The 22,528-nt window shown below is 44.8% G+C and overlaps 1 protein-coding gene across 2 annotated transcripts in view; it reads left to right on the forward strand.

Moving 5' to 3' along the window:
• The window catches only part of FNDC3B (fibronectin type III domain containing 3B), a 549,281-nt gene that overhangs the window by 393,805 nt on the left and 132,948 nt on the right, over nucleotides 1–22,528 (forward strand). For both annotated transcript variants that reach the window (XM_030216206.1, XM_030216207.1), the window contains exons 7-8: nucleotides 2,504–2,562; nucleotides 20,865–21,022. In XM_030216206.1, coding sequence (XP_030072066.1) covers nucleotides 2,504–2,562; nucleotides 20,865–21,022 — 217 coding nt within the window. The remainder of the gene's footprint in view (nucleotides 1–2,503; nucleotides 2,563–20,864; nucleotides 21,023–22,528) is intronic.

Consider the following 22,528-nt stretch of genomic DNA (forward strand, 5'->3'; position numbering starts at 1 on the left):
ATAATTGATAGTGAATGTAACATGCCTTGAGCTGTTACTGAAAAGGTGAGAGCTAAACCCTACATTATCCAAACTGTAAAGGACTAAGATACAAAACAACTTACGCATCCAGCTTCTCCTACATAAGCACACAACTATGGAACGGACTCCCAAATGCTGTGAGAACAATCCATGACCACTTAAACTTCAAGAAATCACTCAAAACTCACCTCTTCAAAAAGGCCTGTCCCACCGATCCAACATAAATCCCAGCACCCAGCAACACAGCATAACTAATGATCGTACTGGACAATTTATAATCATCACTTCCTTCGACCCATGATGCCTGATCCATACCTACCTCATTTGACCACAATATAACCTTGTATTTGTTATCAACTGAATTGGCAAACTCCTTTACGGTACTATGTAAGCCACATTGAGCCTGCAAATAGGTGGGAAAATGTGGGGTACAAATGTAACAAATAAAATAAGGCTGAAATTTTTTTTCTACTATATATATATCGCTCACTTTTAAAGATCACAACCATGTTGGTTGCGGTGGATTACATTTCACCTACTGCAGCATCTGTGAAAGCATTTACTTCACTTGAGTGGTTCTGGATCATTTTTTAAAAGACGTCTTTCTCATAGAAACATCCAATTTTGGACGTCCTTAACTGCCCATTGCAGAAATGTCCAAATTTTGGACGTCCTGAACTGCCCCGTCGCTATACCTCCGAAACCCCCTTGAAATTTGGCCATCCCTGCAACAGGGCAGTTGAGGACGTCCATTTTCCGAGTTAAAGATGGGCGTCCTTCTCTTTTCATTGATCTCCAGCCCAGACCTGTCAAACAAGTGCGGGAGGATTGTGCTGAGCGCATGCTCAGGCACAATTCTCCCGCACTTCTACCCCATGATCAGAGATAATTGCGCTGCTTAAATTTGCATGCATTATCTCTGATCATAGGTCTAATAGCACCCCGTGCTGTTCCAGCGTTATTTTAGAGCGCTGTTTGGAACAGCGCGGGGCTTTTGATCATTTGCCTGTGAGTTAGGTGAGGCTTTGAATGCTGTGCAAACAGTAGTCACAACTCTAGGGGAGGAGAGGGCAGAGTTGTGGCCTTTGCTTAAGGGTGAGGGTCTACTGGCCACATTCATTTCCCATAATTGCAGAATTTTAGAAGAAGCCCTGGTGTTCCGTTGTCTCCTGTCCCAGGATCCTAGCTGACCAGACTAGAAAACTGGGGTGGAGGGGATTATCTTAAGGTAGATGAGGAATTAAGGCTTGTGGTACCAGAGCCCAGTTCTGACTGAGCAGAAAGAAACTGTCAGGTAAAAAAAAAAAAAAAGGCAGTATAAAATGTTTTGTACATTTTTGGGATCTTGCCGGGTATTTGTGACCTGGATTGGCCACTGTTGGAAACAGGATGCTGGGCTCGATGGACCTTTGGTCTTTCCCAGTATGGCAATACTTATGTACTTATGCTACTATTTGAGATTCTGAATGGAATCTTGCTACTCTTTGGGGTTCTACATGGAATGTTGCTACTATTTGAGTATCTGAATGGAATGTTGCTACTCTTTGGGGTTCTACATGGAATGTTGCTATTGTTTGGGTTTCTGCCAGGTATTTGTGACCTGGATTGGCCACTGTTGGAAACAGGATGCTGGGCTTGACGGACCTTCAGTCTGTCCCGGTATGGCAATACTTATGTACTTATTTAAGAATTACAGTAGCATGATCCAGACTAAAAATTCCCTTTTAATACATTTGTCATTTGTGTTCTCGCTCAAGGGCTTTGAGCCCTCGTCCTTGTTCCTGTATGATTTTTTTTGTTGCTATATGGCAATTGTATCAGCTGCTTCTCAACCCAGTCCCTGGGGACATACCCATCCAGTCAGATTTTCAGGATTTCCACAATGAACATTCATGATATAAATTTGTACGCACTACCTCTGTTGTAGGCTGATCCTAACGGGTATTCATTGCGGGTACCCTGAAAAACTGACTGGCTAGGTGTGTGCCGAGGACCAAGTTGAGAATCACTAGACGAAAACCTATTATCCTTCAGACTGGGGGATGTACAGAGAATAAAGTTGAATTGTCTGACTTGTCAGCTGAGCTGCAAAAAAATCACTAGTGCCTTACTGCAAAAACTCAGGGAACAGCTGATTTTTGTTGTGTATTTTTAACCAAATAGTTTTTTGTAGAAATCATATTAGTAGGGTTATCATTTCGTAAATATGCAAAATATGTTTTGTGCAATTCTTCATTGATACCACTTGTTGGGTATGATGTTGACTTTGATCATTAGCTGTCATCGATACTTGTCTATTATGCCAGGCAAAGGGAGAATGGAGGGGGCTGTCTTGTTATTTATTTAGGAGTAAACTTTGCTATCAAAAGTGCAGGGCTGCCTCCTCTGTCCCCACATTCCTACCTTATTTTTGAAGGATGAATATGGTGTATTGACTTCAGCACCATCTACTGGTTGTAACGTGCACTTTTTTTTCACACAGATTATGACTCGGATTCAAAAAGGGTTCAAGACGTTTTTCCAGCAATTGATAAACCGCAGGTATGTCTTGCCAAGTCCTTTATAAAAATTACTAAGAATTTCTCTTGCCTAAAATGCTGAGCTTGGTTCCTGCACCCAATGTATGGCAGACAGAAAGGGTGGAAAACCCAGGTTGTTTTATAACAAAAACTTTATTGGCTCATCAAATGAAGTTTTTTCATAGAGGAGTTAAATGATAATAGCTTGCAGTTTGTCAGATCCAAAATCTCTTTATAACGTTTCAGAAATATAAACGTGCACCAGGAAGTCTGGACTATCAGCTATGTTTCCTGATTTTTCTTAGGGGAGTGGTTTATAAGCCCTATCCATGATTTCCACGTGAAAATAGTGGCATTTACACATGTATATTGCATTCACATATAAAAGCAGGTTCAAAAGACACTATTTACATGTGGAAATCTACAGTGCGTAGAGCAGGGGGGTCCTCAAATTAAGCCTTGAGGTCCACAGCCCAGCCTAATTTTCGTGATTTTCACAATGAATATGTATGAGAACTATTTGCATTTACTGTTTCCATTGCATCCAAGCTGTTGTGGTTTTCAAGCTATCCAAAATGAATATATCATGAGATATATTTGCATGCACTGCCTCCATTGTATGCAGATCTGTCTCATGCATATTTATTGTGGGGATGCTGAAAACCTGACTGGCTGGGTCTGTCCTTAGGACTGCATTGAGAACCCCTGATTTTATGTTTCAACATTTTTATTTAAATTTCCTTCATCTCAAAAAAGATATAAAGGAATTAGAAAAGGTGCAGAGAAGGGCGACGAAAATGATAAAGGGAATGGAATGACTTCTCTATGAGGAAAGGCTGAGAAGGTTAGGGCTCTTCAGCTTGGAGAAAAGGCGGCTGAGGGGTGACATGATAGAAGTCTACAAGATAATGAGTGGAGTAGAGCGGACAGATGTGAAGCGCTTGTTTACACTTTCAAACAACAACAAAACCAGGGGACACAAGATGAAGCTAGAATATGGTAGATTTAAAACAAATAGGAGAGAGGTTTTCTTTACTCAGCGTGTAGTTGGACTCTGGAACTCGTTGCCGGAGAATGTAGTGACAGCAGCTGGCCTTATGGAATTTAAAGGGGGTTTGGACAGATTCATGAGGGAAAAGTCCATTGAACATTATGAATTTTCTTTTTTTTTGGGGGGGGGGGGAGGGGTTGCCGGGTTCTTGAAGCCTGGATTGGCCACTGTCGGAGACAGGATGCTGGGCTTGATGGACCCTTGGTCTTTTCCCAGTATGGCGGTGCTTATGTACTTATGTACTTCATAAAACTTCCAGCATAATACAATTGCTTTTGTCTGACATCCAGAAACTGCCACTTAGATAAGTATTAAATTCTGGTTCATCAAACTATCACCCAATAAGGCAATTGTGCATTCCGATTAATCCAGATAGATCCCCAAAGTACTAGCCCCTGCTCTCAATCCACTTTTAATTTACTCCTCTCCCCTCCCTCCCACTCAACCCCCCCCCCCCCCCCCACACACACACACACCCTCCTCCTTCCATCCTCCCTCCAACTATCCTCCTGAACTTTGACTCTGATAGTCCAGGAGAATCCTCCCCCCTCCCCTGAGACCCCCTGATTTTAAATGAATCTCCCTGACTGATATCTAAAGCTTCCATCTTCCTTTTTTTTCTAACTATATTTGCTCCTTAATCATCATTGCCATGCACTTAGGAACTCCAGCCAATTCTGTCTCAAAAACGTTCGTATTAGCCACATGGCTTTCGCGGCGTTTGCTGTCAGCTGGTTTGTACCATGAGCTAAGGATGCTACCTCAGCTTTAGTAAATGATCTATCTACAATGACTCAGAAACATCTCCTACCAACCTTCTTACCCTCCATGCTCTTCCCATCTTCGCTTTAATTGCTCCAGCGCCTTACCTATCCCTGTCCTTTTTTTCATACCTCTTCTATCCCATTTACTACTTGTTCATTTGTCCTATCACACCCCTTTGTTGATTCTGTTACTGTTGATTGCATTCTCTTGTTACTATGTAAGCCGCATTGAGCCTGCGATGAGCGGGAAAGCGCGGGATACAAATGTAATAAATAAACATTTTTATTCCCTAATTCTGTTCTGGCCCCAGTTTCTGGTCAGTGCATTTCAGAGATTTCTCCATAGATGTTATTGGTATTCACAAAATATCCAAATTCATTACAAGGAGGCTTTACTCATACAAACTTTCACGTTCAAACTGAGAGGGTGTCCACATTCATGCAAAAATAACTCTATAATATTACCTACTAGGTGCTCAAGCCACTATGGAAATTATACTACAAATCTTCAGCCAAGGGTCAGATAGAATCATAAAACAGCCTCAAAAATAAATAAATACATTTAAAATTACAGACTTTCCAATGTCTTGGTTTTTTTTTATACATGATAAAATCCCTTTTATTTTGACTGCTTACACATGAATTTCACTTGTCTGCATAAAATCTGCTACTCATTGGTCTAGAGATGGTAACAGACACCATGTGGTAATTTCTAAATGGTAAATAGATCAACTCTATTAAATAATAAATAATCAATAGTATTCCAGTGTTTTGCCAGAGTGACTAATCACATGCACCTCCTTTTCAGGCACTCGTCGTATGGGATAGACTAAGGGGTCCTTTTATTAAGGTGTGCTAATGGATTTAGTGCGCGCTAATGATTAGCACGCGCTAAATGATAAGACACCCATTATATTCTTATGGCCATCTTATCATTTAGTGCGCGCTAAAATTGTTAGCGCACCTTATAACCAGCAGAAGAAAGGAAGTGGTGAGGCCCCACTTGGATTATTGTGTTCAGTTTTGGAGGCCGTATCTTGCTAAAGATGTAAAAAGACTGGAAGCGGTGCAAAGCTACGAAAATAGTATGGGATTTGCGTTGCAAACCGTACGAGGAGAGACTTGCCGACCTGAACATGTATACCTTGGAGGAAAGGAGAAACAGGGGTGACATGATACAGACGTTCAAATATTTGAAAGGTATTAATCCGCAAACCAACCTTTTCCGGAGACGGGAGGGTGGTAGAACTAGAGGACATGAATTGAGGTTGAAGGGGGGCAGACTCAGGAGTAATGTCAGGAAGTAGTTTTCACTGAGAGGGTGGTGGATACGTGGAATGGTTTCCCGCTGGAGGTGGTGGAGATGAAAACGGTAATGGAATTCAAACATGCATGGGATAAACACAAGGGAATCCCGTTTAGAAGGAATGGATCCACGGAATCTTAGCGGAGATTGGGTGGCAACACTAGTAATTGGGAAGCAAAAGCGGAGCTGGGCAGACTTCTATGGTCTGCGCCATGATCGTGATTGTATTACAAGAACAGTGCTGGGTTGACTTCTACGGTCTGTGCCCTGAGAAAGGCAAAGACAAATCAAACTCAGGTATACATATAAAGTATCACATACCATGTAAAATGAGTTTATCTTGTTGGGCAGACTGGATGGACCGTAAGGTCTTTATCTGCAGTCATTTATTGTGTTACTATGTTACTCTTTGGGGTTCTACATGGAATGTTGCTACTAATTGGGATTCCGGAATCTTGTAACTCTTTAGGATTCCAGAATCTTCAGAACTTTTAGTACGAGAACAGTGCTGGGCAGACTTCTACGGTCTGTGCCCTGAGAATGGAAAGACAAATCACTCAGGTATACATATAAAGTATCACATACCATGTAAAATGAGTTTATCTTGTTGGGCAGACTGCACGGTCCGTACAGGTCTTTATCTGCCCTCATTTACTGTGTTACTATACAGTGGTGGAAATAAGTATTTGATCCCTTGCTGATTTTGTAAGTTTGCCCACTGACAAAGACATGAGCAGCCCATAATTGAAGGGTAGGTTATTGGTAACAGTGAGAGATAGCACATCACAAATTAAATCCGGAAAATCACATTGTGGAAAGTATATGAATTTATTTGCATTCTGCAGAGGGAAATAAGTATTTGATCCCCCACCAACCAGTAAGATCTGGCCCCTACAGACCAGGTAGATGCTCCAAATCAACTCGTTACCTGCATGACAGACAGCTGTCGGCAATGGTCACCTGTATGAAAGACACCTGTCCACAGACTCAGTGAATCAGTCAGACTCTAACCTCTACAAAATGGCCAGAGCAGGAGCTGTCTAAGGATGTCAGGGACAAGATCATACACCTGCACAAGGCTGGAATGGGCTACAAAACCATCAGTAAGACGCTGGGCGAGAAGGAGACAACTGTTGGTGCCATAGTAAGAAAATGGAAGAAGTACAAAATGACTGTCAATCGACAAAGATCTGGGGCTCCACGCAAAATCTCACCTCGTGGGGTATCCTTGATCATGAGGAAGGTTAGAGTCTGCCTACAACTACAAGGGGGGGAACTTGTCAATGATCTCAAGGCAGCTGGGACCACTGTCACCACGAAAACCATTGGTAACACATTACGACATAACGGATTGCAATCCTGCAGTGCCCGCAAGGTCCCCCTGCTCCGGAAGGCACATGTGACGGCCCGTCTGAAGTTTGGCCAGTGAACACCTGGATGATGCCGAGAGTGATTGGGAGAAGGTGCTGTGGTCAGATGAGACAAAAATTGAGCTCTTTGGCATGAACTCAACTCGCCGTGTTTGGAGGAAGAGAAATGCTGCCTATGATCCAAAGAACACCGTCCCCACTGTCAAGCATGGAGGTGGAAATGTTATGTTTTGGGGGTGTTTCTCTGCTAAGGGCACAGGACTACTTCACCGCATCAATGGGAGAATGGATGGGGCCATGTACCGTACAATTCTGAGTGACAACCTCCTTCCCTCCGCCAGGGCCTTAAAAATGGGGTCTGGCTGGGTCTTCCAGCACGACATGACCAAAACTACAGCCAAGGCAACAAAGGAGTGGCTCAGGAAGAAGCACATTAGGGTCATGGAGTGGCCTAGCCAGTCACCAGACCTTAATCCCATTGAAAACTTATGGAGGGAGCTGAAGCTGCGAGTTGCCAAGCGACAGCCCAGAACTCTTAATGATTTAGAGATGATCTGCAAAGAGGAGTGGACCAAAATTCCTCCTGACATGTGTGCAAACCTCATCATCACTACAGAAGACGTCTGACCGCTGTGCTTGCCAACAAGGGTTTGCCACTAGAGTATTAGGTCTTGTTTGCCAGAGGGATTAAATACTTATTTCCCTCTGCAGAATGCAAATAAATTCATATACTTTCCACAATGTGATTTTCCGGATTTAATTTGTGATGTGCTATCTCTCACTGTTACCAATAACCTACCCTTCAATTATGGGCTGCTCATGTCTTTGTCAGTGGGCAAACTTACAAAATCAGCAAGGGATCAATACTTATTTCCCCACTGTATATATTTACCTTAGTAAAAGGACCCTAAGTGACAGTCTAAATTAACCATCAAAATTGAGTGACATAATATAGTAAATATCAGGATATTAAAGTATGCAGGAACTCTTGGGAATGTACGTAGAAGGGCAAGCCCTTTCCTGTTCAGTTACACATCCTATATAATAAAACTCACCCTCAACGTTCTGAGGACACTGACGTCACTGTCGTCCTCCGGGCACTTCCAGTTCGAAGAGTTTGTGGTGGTGAAGCCACCGAAATCACTGTGTTGGGGCCCCGCCCTCGCGTCAAACATGATGACGTCGAGGGCGGAGCAATGGCTTCAGTGGCTTCACAACCAACGACTCAGCAGATTGAAGGTGGCGTGCCGAGGTCCGCAACAATGGCGGACAGTGCCTTCACAACACCGAAGGGGTGAGTAGGGAGGGGGGGTTCAGGAGGAAAACCGTGCTAGCGCCCATTTCATTTGCGCCAGAAACGGGCATGTTTTACTAGTCTACTATAATAAAAAGCACCTCCAATGTTCTGAAGCTGACTTCGTGGCAGTGAAGGGTTTCTAGGATTCGTGCTGCCTGTAACGCTGTATTCATCGCCTGTCCTGACGTTAGCGTACTTCCTGGTTCGTCACACACATGAGGTGTCGTCGTCCTTCCCTTCCTCTCCCCTCCCTTCCAGGTCCAGGCCCCCCTCCGTCCGATTTTAAAAGTCATCTTCACTATACCAAGTCGGGTACGGCGGACGGCAGCAGCAGTAAAAAAGGCGTGCAGGCTCGGCCCTTCTCTCTCTCTTAGCTGTGGTCCCCGCCCTCATTTCCTGTTTCCACAAGGGCGGGATCACAGCTGAGAGAGAGAGAAGGGCCGAGCCTGCACACCTTTTACCACTGCTGGCGGCTGCCGTAATCCCAACGAGGTAAGTGAAGATGACTTTTAAAATTCGGAGGGAGGGGGCCTGGAACTGTGGAGGGAAGGGAGGGAGGGAGGGGACCCTGAAACTCGGAGGGAGGGGGGACGACGACACTGGAACAGAGGGAGGGGGCGACCCTGGAACTTGGAGGGAGGGGGGACAACCCTGGAACTTGGAGGGAAGGACGACCCTGGAACTCGGAGGGAGGGGGGACGCCCCTGGCACACACTCTCAATCTCTCACACTCTCTCTCTCATAGATACACTCGCACCCAGTCTCACTCTCTCTCTGTCACACACTCGCGCATTCACTCTCTCTCTTGCACACAGTCACTCTCACACACACTCTCTCAAATATACCCACTCCGAGGAAAACCTTGCTAGCGCCCGTTTCATTTCTTTCAGAGACGGGCCTTTTTTACTAGTGTTATAATAATTTAAAAAAGGAGTCTAAAGGAGTTTAAAGCTACCAGTTCTGTTCCAAGCACAAGTTGTATACAAAGGTTTGTGTAACTGCAAAAGAACATATAATAGAAATCTTTCCACTTTTGTGTTTAAGGTCCCAGTGTTTAATTTGTAGCTCCTGTGCAGCCATATTATTCTTCAAAATAAATAAAAAGGGGAGTGGGGGGTGGCTTTATGTACCACAGCGGAACTTAATGGATGAAAGAAGTGATGATGGAGTCACCGACCTCTGAACTTTTCAAATAAGTCAAGGAACATTTGCTGATTATTGATATGGTTTTAATTAGCTTGTGTGTGATTCCAGACTGCTTGATGAGAGCCTTCTTAGAAGCACCTCCACGTGCAACCTCCCACTACCTTCCACACATTCCAGGTCATCATTCGCAGGTCTTTAGGAAAACTCAAAAGAATTCCATGACAAAGGAACTGACTGTTAGATTTCTGCTGGAATGACTGTGATGAGCAGTTACAGCTATGGCTGCCACATGTTCAGCCCCCCCCCCCCCCCCCCCCCCCCCCCCGGCAGGTTTATTCAGCTCCAGCTTTTCTTCTGTTTCCTAAAAGACAAGTTACAGTCTGGTTCACAAGGCAGAATGGAAGTTCAGAGATGAAATTAGGATCAGACTCTCATGTTGGCTTAGGATAAGGTGACAACACCTAGATATATAGGACCAGGGCCGCCGAGGGGGGGGGGCAGGGGGGACAAAATTCCCCGGGCCTCCAAGGGAGGCCCAGCACCGCAGTCCCCTCCACCCGCCCCTCCATCCACCACCGGCCAGGCCCCCCCTGAATTCAAATCATAGCCCCTCACCTCGACCTCGCTCCGTGTGAAAGAAGCGCAGCAGAGGCAGTCTGCAGATCGCCTCCCTTCGGGCCTTCCCTCCCTGTGTCCCGCCCTCGTCTGACGTAACTTACTTTGAACGTACAGTTTATTTATTTACTTCCGCCTTTATCCAATTCGGGTAACAATAGTCGTATATTGTCTTGACCAGGCATCACATACATAGTTTTAGACAGGTAACAATTGCTAAGCATATGAGGATGAAACATACAATGTCTGCAGCCAGAACAGAACCTCCCAATAGTATCTGCTACCGGTTCCAAAGTTTTCATCCTTTACAAGGAATCAGTGAAGTTTTGCGTTCTTGCTCTAAGAACCATCAATGCCACCAGAGAAAGAGGAACCTTCAGCCATTCTTCTGGAGTTGAACCGAAGAGGTTTGGAATCTCCTGTGTAAGCTCTGTATATGACTTTTTAGCTTCCTTCTCATTCAGAAAGAACTGTTCACTAATGCACACCTGTTATACCTGTGTTTTTGTTGGGGAGAAGAGTATTTCAGAAATGCAGGGTTGTGGTTTTGCTTAATGTACAGCTTTAACCACAAAGGTGTGTGAACATGTAAGTTGTTAGATCGTATGTGTTATACACAAGCACTGCATGCCCATAAATGTTGCATTTGTCTACGAGAATCTTTACCACTACCAGTTCAGGCCAGTAATTCGTTCATATGAGTCCAAAATAATAAGACTAAAATGAAGGCACTCTAGGGTTCACTACAGGTACACCAGGGGTTCTCAACCCAGTCCTTGGGACTCAGGGCTAGGTGCACTAAAGTTAACGAGCCAGCAACGTGGTTTTTAAACTGGTTCTAGCCAGTTTAACGCGCAAGTAGTAAACCAGGGCATTGTCCTGTCACGGTAGCAGCTAACGAAAACGGAATGCAGATGAGCAAATTAGTATTATAATGAGTATAATTCGTTCCGTAATGAGATGCACTACCGTTTTCCGACCCCCTTACCGTGGCAAACCTAACGGGAGGTCTGCACCTCTCGTTGGGGCTGCTTTGAGGACGTCCTCACTCGCAAAAACAAAAAAACGACGTCCCCGACGAGCACTTGGACGTTTGCAGCTTTCTCCAAGTGAAGGGCTACTAATCATTGCTTTAAAAGTTGAACGAAGTTGAACGAAGGAGCTTACATTTGACCCCCTTCCTCAGCTGAAGAGGGCTAATGGACGATTGTGAGGCCCCCCCACAGCCTCTCAGCCAATCACAGCGCGTTTAGCTGACACCAGTGACAGCTAAACGCTCTGTGATTGGCTGAGGGCGTGAGACCAGGTGGAATTGTTTGGGGTTTTTTTGGTTGGCATCGCGGGGCTCTTTGGTTGCTGTTTTCCTTCTGAGGAGCATGGGGAAGGGGATGGAGACTGCGAGCTGTGGACTAGGGCTGGGCTACATCCTTCGGATGTTTTCTTACCTGCCCTGGCCATCCTGAGCGCCAGCAGCACCTCGGCAGCTCAAGGTAAGAGAGAAACCCGGGCGGAGGCGTTCACTTCGGTCTGTGCTTGCAGTTGTGAGTTTGAAGAAAAGCCTGCTCGTCAGGGATATCCTTCTTTTATTGGTTGTTTTTTTTGAGTGAAGGACGTCCTTGGCATGCGCAGAGCAGCCAGCATAACGCTTGGCTGCTCTGCGCACGCTCAGCTGGCCGACTGGCTTGGAAGGCAATCCCATGCAAATGAGCTAGCAGCGACCAGCTCATTTGCATGGGATTTCCTTGATGCATGCCCGTTTCTTACCGATTCGCTAAGGAATCAGTAAGGGACGATTGTTTTAGTGCATCTGGCCCTCAGATACCTACAATTAATATGCATGAGATAAGTGTGTGTGCACTGTTGTATGCAAATGTATCTTGTATGTATTCTTTGTGGATATCTTTGAAATCAGATGGGCTTAGTGTGTCCCGAGGACTGGGTTGAGAAACGCTGCAATAGTCGAATGCGAGCCAGATAAATTTGTCCGGTTCCAGTTGGGCGGAAAACTTTTCATTTCCTTCAGGAGATCTGGAGAAAAATCGGAAGCAAATTCTTTAAAAAAAAAAAAAAAGAATTTGGATATGAAAAATCCACTTTTTAATCTTCAGGGAAATTTGAAAGTCAACCTGGCCAAATCTGTTTCTGATATTTTGTTTTTAATTCGAAGGAAAGTTTGACAAACCTTTGAACTATTATTGATTGGTGACTCTGTTGTAAAGAAGCCGGCTCATTTGTTCTAACTGTCGTAGTCTCATCTGGACAAGAACATCTTCAGATTCAACTCTTGCTCTCTCTCTCTCTCTCTCTTACTCTCCTGCAGTGTTACTCCGAAAATTAATTGGTGGCTAAAGGTTTTGTCCTGGAAATAGAACAGAGAGCATCACATTTAAGGGTGTAGTTTTCAAGCTGTGTTAAAGCAATAACATCTGCAATTTGCCCCTTAACACATGTTAAAGGGCTCCAGTGCAGGTGGTTGTGTTCTGACGCGGTTTTTTTAGGTCACGCCGGGTACATAATAATCTTTCTATCACTACAAGGGTTACACTCTCTTTTAATTAGTCACGTCTATCACATAACCACCAATTTGACTACATTTTTTTTACCTCTTAATATACTTAAGCAGATAACACTATCTAATCCTTCATTATTATTTATTAACATCATTACACCATACTTTCCAACATTAAATCTCACATTCGATGTGAGATTTAATGGTGGGTACATAATAATGAGATGCAAAACATGCAAATCAAGTAGAGCAGCTCATTACTACGTATATTTCATAATGCAGCTTGTAGTGACCGTCAGGTGCACACAACAAGCCACGTAATAGCAGGAAAAATAACCCCAGCAAAAAGGGCTATTTTACTGTCCTAGGAGCATTGGGCTGCAAACCTGCAACCTTCCGAGTTGCATCTAAAAGGGGCTTCTTCTCATTGGCCCCCCTGTGTTCCCCCCCCCCCCCCTCCAAGCACACACCCCCTCCTGAGGGCCTCCAGAATAAGGACTCCCCAATACAAGGCCTTGAAGCAGGGACGTAGCCAGACCTCGGCAGGAGGGGGGGGGACATTTTAGCCCGTCTCCCCCAGCCACCGCCCCTCCCCTGCTGTCATTTCTGACCCGCCACAACCGCAAGGTACCTTTGTTGCTGGGGGTCCCCAACCCCTGCGAGCTGAAGCGTTTTTCTGTCCCGCGCTGGTCTCGCTCTTGCTTCCTCTCATGTTTCCAGCCATGCTGTGCATGCTCTCGTTTTAATGAGGACCCGCCGCCAGCCAAACCGGAGGCCCCAGAGCCAATTTGGAGGGGCCCCGGCCCCTGTGGCCCCCATAGCTATGCCACTGCCTTGAACCGCCCCCCCCCCCCCCAATCAAGTGCCAACCCTGGAAGTCACCCCATCACTGGAAATTTCTGCCCCCAAGAATAGAAACCCCACCCCACCATAGGCCCTCAGTCCTTCCTTAGCATATCTGTGGTTCCTAGTGGGTTCAGATAGGAGCAATCCTAGTTGCTCCTGCCTTTGCCAGCACCAGATCGAAAATGGTGCTGGTGACCACTAGTGGCGGTCTCATGGTATTACCATTAGGGATGATATTTCTGTATAAGGGCTCGGAGGGGTGTCTTGCAAAGGGGGCTGTATTCTTGGGGGGGGGGGGGCACTTGACTGGGAGGGTTCAAGATAGGCAGTTTAGGTTAGGGTGGTTGTATTTTGGGGTCCCTCGGAGCAGGGTTCATGCTTTAGAGAGTGGGGAACCATCTCTCAAATGCTCATAGGAGGTTATCATGCCCAGCAGAAATATGCCATTCTTATTTTGAACAACACAAGAACAGGATCTGAGCCCTGCAAAAATGAGCCAAACTGAGGCTTAGCTACATTTTGTGCCCCCCCCCCCCCCCATCCTAGTTCCTGTTTTATTGCAGCTACACATTTTAAAATATTTGTTAGAGGAAGAGGAATTATTGCACAAACTACAAATGAACTGCCTTGTGTACTTGTAAGAGGTCAGCAGAACAATTATTTTTAGATCATTCAGTTGGCAAATAGCAAAATCATTCAGCACGTCCTCTCATATTTTTTTTTTAAATTTCATCCCTGTGAGGAACTGAATGGTGAAAGGTTTTGAAGCGCTGTCTGCTACACTGCTCACATCATTAGGAATGTCGTTACATTGAGAGAAGGAGGGCAGTGCCATGTTCATTCTTATTAGAACCTTGTGCTCGCTTGGGGTGGGGTGATACTATAATATGGACTCTAACATTTGTGTGCTGATATGCACATAAATGATGACTTGTATGGTCTATCTCTTGCATACAGGGCTTTTTTTGAGGGTGGTACTGAGTACCGGCACCTTTTCCATTGTCTGCTAAAATTGACCCATGGACCCCAAGTTTTAATGAAAGAGCTTAGGCGCTACACACCCATTCTGCCTTGTCATAGATTCTGTGACTGGTTGCAGAGGGCCTGTCTATTGTGGGGTGGGTCCCTCAGTGATCACCCCACCCCTGAAGGGTGGCCTGGCATTTGAGTACTGGCACCTTTTTCACTAGAAAAAAATGCACTGCTTGCATATAACAGTCCAGTTTAGAATAGGCTGGAAAGGGCTTCAGTGGAGACACTAATAATTTGGAACTTGAGCTCAGTGCCAGGCAGACTTTTACGGTCTGTGTCCCGCAAATGACATGACGGATTTGGATAAGCTGTGGGAAAGAGGAACCCGAATTATAGCTACGTCATGCAAGGTTCCACATTAGGAGTCACGGACCAAGAAAGGGATCTAGGTGTCGTCGTTGATGATACGTTGAAACCTTCTGCTCAGTGTGCTGCTGCAGCTAAGAAAGCAAATAGAATGTTAGGTATTATTAGGAAAGGAATGGAAAACAAAAATGAGGATGTTATAATGCCTTTGTATCGCTCCATGGTGCAACCGCACCTCGAATATTGTGTTCAATTCTGGTCGCCGTATCACAAAAAAGATATAGTGGAATTAGAAAAGGTGCAGAGAAGTGCGACGAAAATGATAAAAGGGATGGGACGACTTCCCTATGAGGAAAGGCTAAAGTGGCTAGGGCTCTTCAGCTTGGAGAAAAGGCGGCTGAAGGGAGATATGATAGAGGTCTATAAAATAATGAGTGCAGTTGAACTGGTAGATGTGAAGCGTCTGTTCACGCTTTCCAAAAATACTAGGACTAGGGAGCATGCGATGAAGCTACAATGTTAAAAACGAATCGGAGAAAACCTTTCTTCACTCAACGTGTAATTAAACTCTGGAATTCGTTGCCAGAGAATGTGGTAAAGGCGGTTAGCTTAGCAGAGTTTTAAAAAGGTTTGGACAGCTTCCTAAAGGAAAAGTCCATAGACCATTATTAAATGGACTTGGGGAAAATCCACTATTTCTGGGATAAGCAGAATAAAATGTTTTGTACTTTTTTGGGAACTTGCCAGGTATTTGTGACCTGGATTGGCCACTGTTGGAAACAGGATGCTGGGCTTGATGGACCTTGGCATTTATGTGTGCAGTTTATAGTATACTAACAGTTATGCACTAAATTGTCTACATTAGGGGTGCACGTTTACACCAGCCTTTCGGCTAGCATAAGTGCTCATGCTTAAAGTTGGATTAGCATAAGTGCTCATGCTTTATTAAAGTTGAGCTGGCATACGTGCTCATGCTTAAAGTTGAGCTGGCATAAGTGCTCATGCTTAAAGTTGGACTAGCATAAGTGTGCATGCTAATAGTTGGGCTAGCATAAGTGCTCATGCTTAAAGTTGAGCTGGCATAAGTGCTCATGTCTAAAGTTGGGCTAGCATAAGTGCTCATGCTTAAAGTTGGACTAGCATAAGTGTGCATGCTAATAGTTGGGCTAGCATAAGTGCTCATGCTTAAAGTTGAGCTGGCATACGTGCTCATGCTCAAAGTTGGATTAGCATAAGTGCTCATTCTTTAAAGTTGAGCTACATTAAGTGCTCATGCTTAAAGTTGGACTGGCAGAAGTGCTCATGCGTAAAGTTGAGCTACCATAAATGCTAATTGTTAAAGCTAGGCATGCAACAATGGACTTATTCTAGTATTTCTATAACACAAATCACTCCAGGAGGAGGGAAGTATATCAATACATTCATCAAAATCACTTCACCCATTCAGTGTTCAATATCATTCATATAGCAAGGAATCGGAAGAAAAAAGCCTCAAAGTACAGGTTTAGACTTCCTTATAACCTGTCAGCATCAATCATCGGCTAAAAAAAAACCTTCTTTGATTAATTTCAACTCTGTTTAAATTTTTTTTAATCCAAAATCTTTTATAAACATTAAATTACTTAACTCCTAAATTTTCACACACGGTTCTGAGCGCCATAGTGCAAAATTAGCGTCTGAGTTGTACTTTTCCGTGCATTGTGGCACGGTGTCATTCTTACATGTCTTTTATTTGCATACAGTACCTTGGATATCAAAATGTGTCAAAAGCTGGTGGTGGAAAGCCAAGAGTGGTCTGAAGTCTCCCTCTAGCAACTGTCTGGGCCACTTGGTAACTCCTTTGAAAATTGAGCAAAATTCCAGCCACGCTTTTGTTTTTATTTTACTGAAACGTATTTCCCTTTGTGGGAAACTGAAGCCAAAAAATGTACCATTACAAGCCTGAACAAACAAACTGATTTTCAGCACATTTTTCTTTTTTTTTGGTGGGAGGGAGAAAATCAAGTTGACCAGCGAACCAGTTAACCCTAATTAAAAGATTCCCCCGTCTCTACCCCACCCCCACTTAATCATTATTCCAGCAGATTCACTGGCATGTGTTTTTCTTTAAGTTTGGAAAAAGAGGGGGGAAAAAGTTTGTTTTGCAGAGTTCTTGGTGGCTGTGCCAGAAGTTCACAGCTGTGGGTCTCCAGCCAGGCTGCACCTGCTCTCTGTACGTAGAAACCAGTGCACAGCTGGGGAGTTTTCAGCTTCAGGTATCGCTTGCAGATGGCGACATTGGCCGCCTGCCACTTCTAGAAAAGTTCCGATTTGTTTCACTTCAGACACAGGAATTTTTCTGCTGGTTTCCAAATCAAAATCCTTATCCAGCCTTAAAAATACAAAGCTTAACTCGAGGATTTAAATCATTTAGGGCCCCTTTTACTAAGCCAGGCGTCTATGTGCGACAAACGCGTTCCAAATTGGAGTTACCGCCCGGTTACCGCGTGGCCCTTGCTGTAATTTCAATTTTAGCGCGCGTCCGCTACGCGCGTCTGAAAAATATTTTGTATTTTCTGGCGCACGTAACAGACGCGCTCCAAGTGGCATTTGATGCACATAGGTCATTGCCGCCCAGATTCTTTACCGCTAGGTCCGTGGCTGGTGGCAAGGTCTCAGGGTTAAAATGGACACGTGGCAATTTTGATTTTGCCACACGTCCATTTTCGGCAAAAAAAAAAAGAGGCCTTTTTTTACAGGCGCACTAAAAAATGGATCGGCATGCGCCCAAAACCCGCGCGTACACTACCGCAAGCCATTTTTCAGTGCGCCTTTGTAAAAGGATCCCTTAGGGAGCAATTTTAATATGCATTTGTGTGGGTAAAACAGAGTTTTGTGAGCAGAAATATTCTTTTGTAATGTTGCTCAGCTTACATGTGTGTAAATTTTGTGCGTATGAGGCCATATTCTGTAAATGGCAAACATGGAAAACATGGGTGCTAAACGCTCTTCTGTAAAGGGCGCACACCCTTTATAGTTTAGCACTTAAGCGTGGACCTCAGCCTATCGCACCCATGCACTTCCGATGGCCAAATTCCCCTTCCGAGATACACGCTATGACCCCGATTCTATATATGGCGCCTAAAATTAATGAGCGATAGGCAATCATGCCTAAATGTATTCTAAATACCAGGTGTAAATCTACGCGTGATATTTAGAATACACTTAGGCGTAGTTCTTGCGACTAGATCTACGTGCATCTGTTTATGCCAAGGAAAAGTTAGTGTAAATCCCTGCGCATAGATTTGCGCACACTGACCCATATTTTTTAACAACATGCAGAGATTTTGGAACGCCCACAAAAGGCCCATTTCCACGCCCCTCACCGTGCCCCTTTTTGCCTGCGTGTGTTAGAATATGTTTAGCAATGTTCAAACGTAAATTCTAATTTTTGTCAATTAGTGCTTGTTATTGCTTGTTAAGAGCTGTTAACAATACTTAAAATCGTGTTTAAAATAATCTACATGTGTAATTATAGAATGTGCCTAGATAGAGTCTAGGGGTATGGCAGTTAGGCGCCCTGACTTGTATAATAGGTCGCAGCCGGATACATGTGCAAATATTGAGTCAGCTACACCACTGCTTCTGAATCCTTCACAAATTTTTGCACTGTGGAAAGTTTTCCAGTGTCACAGACATTCTTGAAATTGTACCAAGTGACATCTTTAAACAAACCCTACTGCCAACACATCAAAGGCCTGAGTGGTTTCCCATAATTAGAAGAGATTTAGCCCTGGACCCCCCTGCAGACGACCCTCTCGACCCCGCCGCCAACCCTCCCCCGCCGCCATCGCCGTCGGCTACCTTTGCTGGCGGGGAACCCCAACCCCCGCCAGCCGAGGTCCTCTTCTTCCGGCGCAAGGCTTCGTTCTGTTTCTGTGAGTCTGCACACCGGAAAATAAAAAAATAATTTTCCAGTGCACATAGTGGACACGTCTAAAAAGTGAAATTACTGCCCGGGCCACGCGGCAGCGGGACGGTAACTCCAAATGGACAGGTGTGTTGGGCACGCTTAGGCGCCTACGCAGCTTAGTTAAAAGGGTCCCCTCTATTATTATGTTTCCTCAGTGGAGGAGTAGCCTAGTGGTTAGTGCAGCAGACTTTGATCCTGGGGAACTGGGTTCGATTCCCACTGCAGCTCCTTGTGACTCTGGGCAAGTCACTTAACTCTCCATTGCCCCAGGTACAAAATAGGTATCTTAATATATGTAAATCGCTTTGAATGTAGTTGCAAAAACCTCAGAAAGGCGGTTTATCAAGTCCCATTTCCCTATCCCTTTTGAGATTCTAGATGGAATGTTGCTACTATTTGAGATTCTACATGGAATGTTAATGTTGCTATTCAACTAGCAACATTCCATGTAGAAGCCTGCCCTTGCAGATCAGCAATGCGGCCGCGCAGGCTTCTGTTTCTGTGAGTCTGACGTCCTGCACGTACGTGCAGGTCACAGAAACCTGCGCAGCCGCATTGCTGATCTGCAAGGGCAGGCTTCTACATGGAATGTTGCTAGTGGAGGAGTAGCCTAGTGGTTAGTGCAGCGGACCTTGATCCTGGGGAACTGAGTTCAATTCCCACTGCAGCTCATTGTGACTGTGGGCAAGTCACTTAACTCTCCATTGCCCCAGGTACAAAATAGGTATCTTAATATATGTAAACCGCTTTGAATGTAGTTGCAAAAAACCTCAGAAAGGCGGTATATCAAGTCCCATTTCCCTTCCCTTCCCTACTAAAGATGCTAGAGACCTGAATGTACCTGCTCCTTTGAAAATACAGATTTGTGTTCTTATTTTTAGTTTTTCATGAATAGGTTGTCCCCTGTCAATGAGCTTGAGTGTTCCTTTATGAAAATACCTTGTGAAAAGGAATCTACGCCTTGCAGCGACCTAGAATCTTTACTTCCTTCTCACACATTCCTTGTTCATGTATTATCTGCATATTTTCAAATTTTCTCAATTATGCGTTGTTGTTGTTTTTTATTTGAACTTGTGAGTTTAAAGCATTCCTTTCATCTTCGTGTTCGACATAGATTAGAATTCTAATTAAAAATTGACAAACATTGCTGGGTTGTTTTTTTTTTTTTTTTTCATATGGAAAATTGCTTTGTTGACTTTTCCGCAGTACAGAACTGGTATTCGGTTAAGGACTTAGGGCCAGATGCACTAAACCTAACGAGCCCACAACTTGCGTTTTAAACTGGTTCCAGCCAGTTTAAAACGCAAGTAGTTTACCGGGGGCATGCACTGAGGGCATTTTCCCTGTCACGGTAGCAGGCAACGGAAACGGAATGCAAATTATCCAAAGGCTATTATAATGAGCTGCACTACCGTTTTCCGATTCCCTTACCGTGGGAACCCTAATGGAAGTCTGCACCTCTTGTTGGGGCTCCTGTGAGGGAATCGGAAAGGAAAAGGGCCCCAAAAAAAGGTAAAAAAAGAAAAAAAAAAGCAGCGAGCACACGTGAGGGGTGTCCTTTATGGACGTACTCTGCCTGCGCTTGTGAGGGACGTCTTTTATTTGTCTTTTCGCCGTTTTTTTTTTTTTTAGTTTTGTCTCCCCGGCGCTGCTCACCTTCTGTAGCTGTGCGAGGAGAAGGAAATCGGGGACGTGCGAGTCGATCGGGACGTCCCTTTCGATTATGCTTCTCTTCCAGGTCTCTTCAGCCAATCAGAGTGTGTTTAGCTGACACCAGCAAGCTAGACGCGCTTGATTGGCAGAAGAGACCTGGAAGAAGAGCATAATCGAATGGGACGTCCCGATTCTCCGACTGGCTACCGAGATAATGGTGAATGCAACGGAGCTACAACGAGTAGCTCATTTGCATTCCCTTTCCTTAGTGAATTCCCGTTCCCTACCGATTCGCTATGGAATCGGTAGGGAACGGGAATTACTGACAACTTTAATGCATCTGGGCCTTAATCTGAAGTCTTTGCTGATGTGTTTGATTCTCAGTTGTAAACCTACCTGTGCCTTCAGAGCTGTCAGTTCACCGTGAAAGGCGAGAGGGTTTCTCACTGTCACTTCTGGATTTTTGTTTCCCTTTAGGTTTCAAATGTTCAAGCAAGAACTGCATTGCTGACATGGTCTCCCCCGGGTGGACTTCCTGGTGGAGACAGACATAGCAACGGCCTACCGTACACCTGCAGCTATGAGGTTGCTTTATCGGACAAAGGAAGAGATGGAAAGTACAAGATAATTCACAGGTTTTCGTACTCATTTCACATTTTTATGTATTGTCTCTTTGCTTATGTTAAGTTCTGAACTGGAGAATAAGTATGATGATCCCAGGAACCATCACTCCCATCTGGCTGCCAGATGGATACCCTGTAGGAGAGTGCAAAGAATCGACTGCAAGGTCTAACGTGGCTCCTGCTTAATGGGAAAAGGTGTCAGATGACCTTCAACGTGTGCGTAATGACCTCACCACCATTCTCAGGGGTCAGTGCAAAATGCCGCGCATTAGAGCTACTGAGCACAAGGTGTCTAACACAAGCTTCCCGCCAACGTTTGTCCACCTAGATGCGGTAATTGATGAGTATGCAAATTACTGCCGCGTTAAAAAATGTGCACTGTCGGGAAAAAAATGCACACCGAGAAAATAAGCTGCAGCTCATTGCGAAAATGTCTCCCTTCCTGTCAGTGTGTGGACGCTCATTAGATCACATACTGACAGGAAGGGGAACATTTAAACAATGGCGTTCTCGGGGCAGATCGCTGCTGCACCCTCCTCCCCCCCCCCCCCCCCCCCCCCCCGATATCACGACCTGGGGGTGCAGGGAGCACTCACACAGCTGTCGGCTCCGCCAGTTCCTCGTCCTGGAACAGGAATTAACATTGTAAGGAGCAAGGAACCGGCAGTGCTGCTCCCTGCACCCCCTTGCAGTGTGCACCCAGGGCAGACCGCCCCCCACCGCCCCACCCTTGGTATGCCGCTTCATTGAAAAGAAAGAGCCACAGGGTCTGCATCCCCCGTTCCCTGCCAACACGACAAAAATTTATCAGAAGTGCCGGTCGTCTAGTGGGCCCCCCACCATGACCTGACTTGAACTCCCTCGTTTATTTTATTTATTTCTTGCATTTGTACCCCACATTTTCCCACCTATTTGCAGGCTGAATGTGGCTTACATAGTACCGTCAAAGGCGCTTGCCCAGTCGCTTGATAACAAATACAGGTTGTATAGTGATCGAATGAGGTATATGTGAAGGGTCGGAAGGGAATGAAGGTTGTGTGTTGTCCAGTACGATCATTAGTCATGCTGTGTTGCTTGGTGAAGAGGTTTACGTAGGGTCATTGGGGTAGGCCTTTTTGAAGAGGTAGGTTTTTAGTGATTTCCTGAAGTTCAAGTGGTCGTGGATTGTTTTCACCGCTTTTGGGAGGCCATTCCATAGTTGTGCGCTTATGTAGGAGAAGACGGATGCATGAGTTGTTTTGTATTTCAGTCCTTTGCAATTTGGGTAGTGTAGGTTTAGGTATGATCTTGATGATCCGATTCTGTTTCTTATTGGTAGATCTATAAGGTCTGTCATGTATCCTGGGACTATGCCGGATATAACTTTGTGGACTAGAGTGCAGATTTTGAAGATGATCCGTTCTTTGATTGGGAGCCAATGCAGCTTTTTTTTTTTTTTTTTTCTTTCTGCCCCTGACACATGAAACATCCTGGTAGCCTAAAAATGCTTTATTTGTTAGGCTGCTCTTGGCAGTGTGT

This window comes from Microcaecilia unicolor, chromosome 10, assembly GCF_901765095.1.
Source record: "Microcaecilia unicolor chromosome 10, aMicUni1.1, whole genome shotgun sequence".
In the NCBI taxonomy this organism is placed as follows: Eukaryota; Metazoa; Chordata; class Amphibia; order Gymnophiona; family Siphonopidae; genus Microcaecilia; species Microcaecilia unicolor.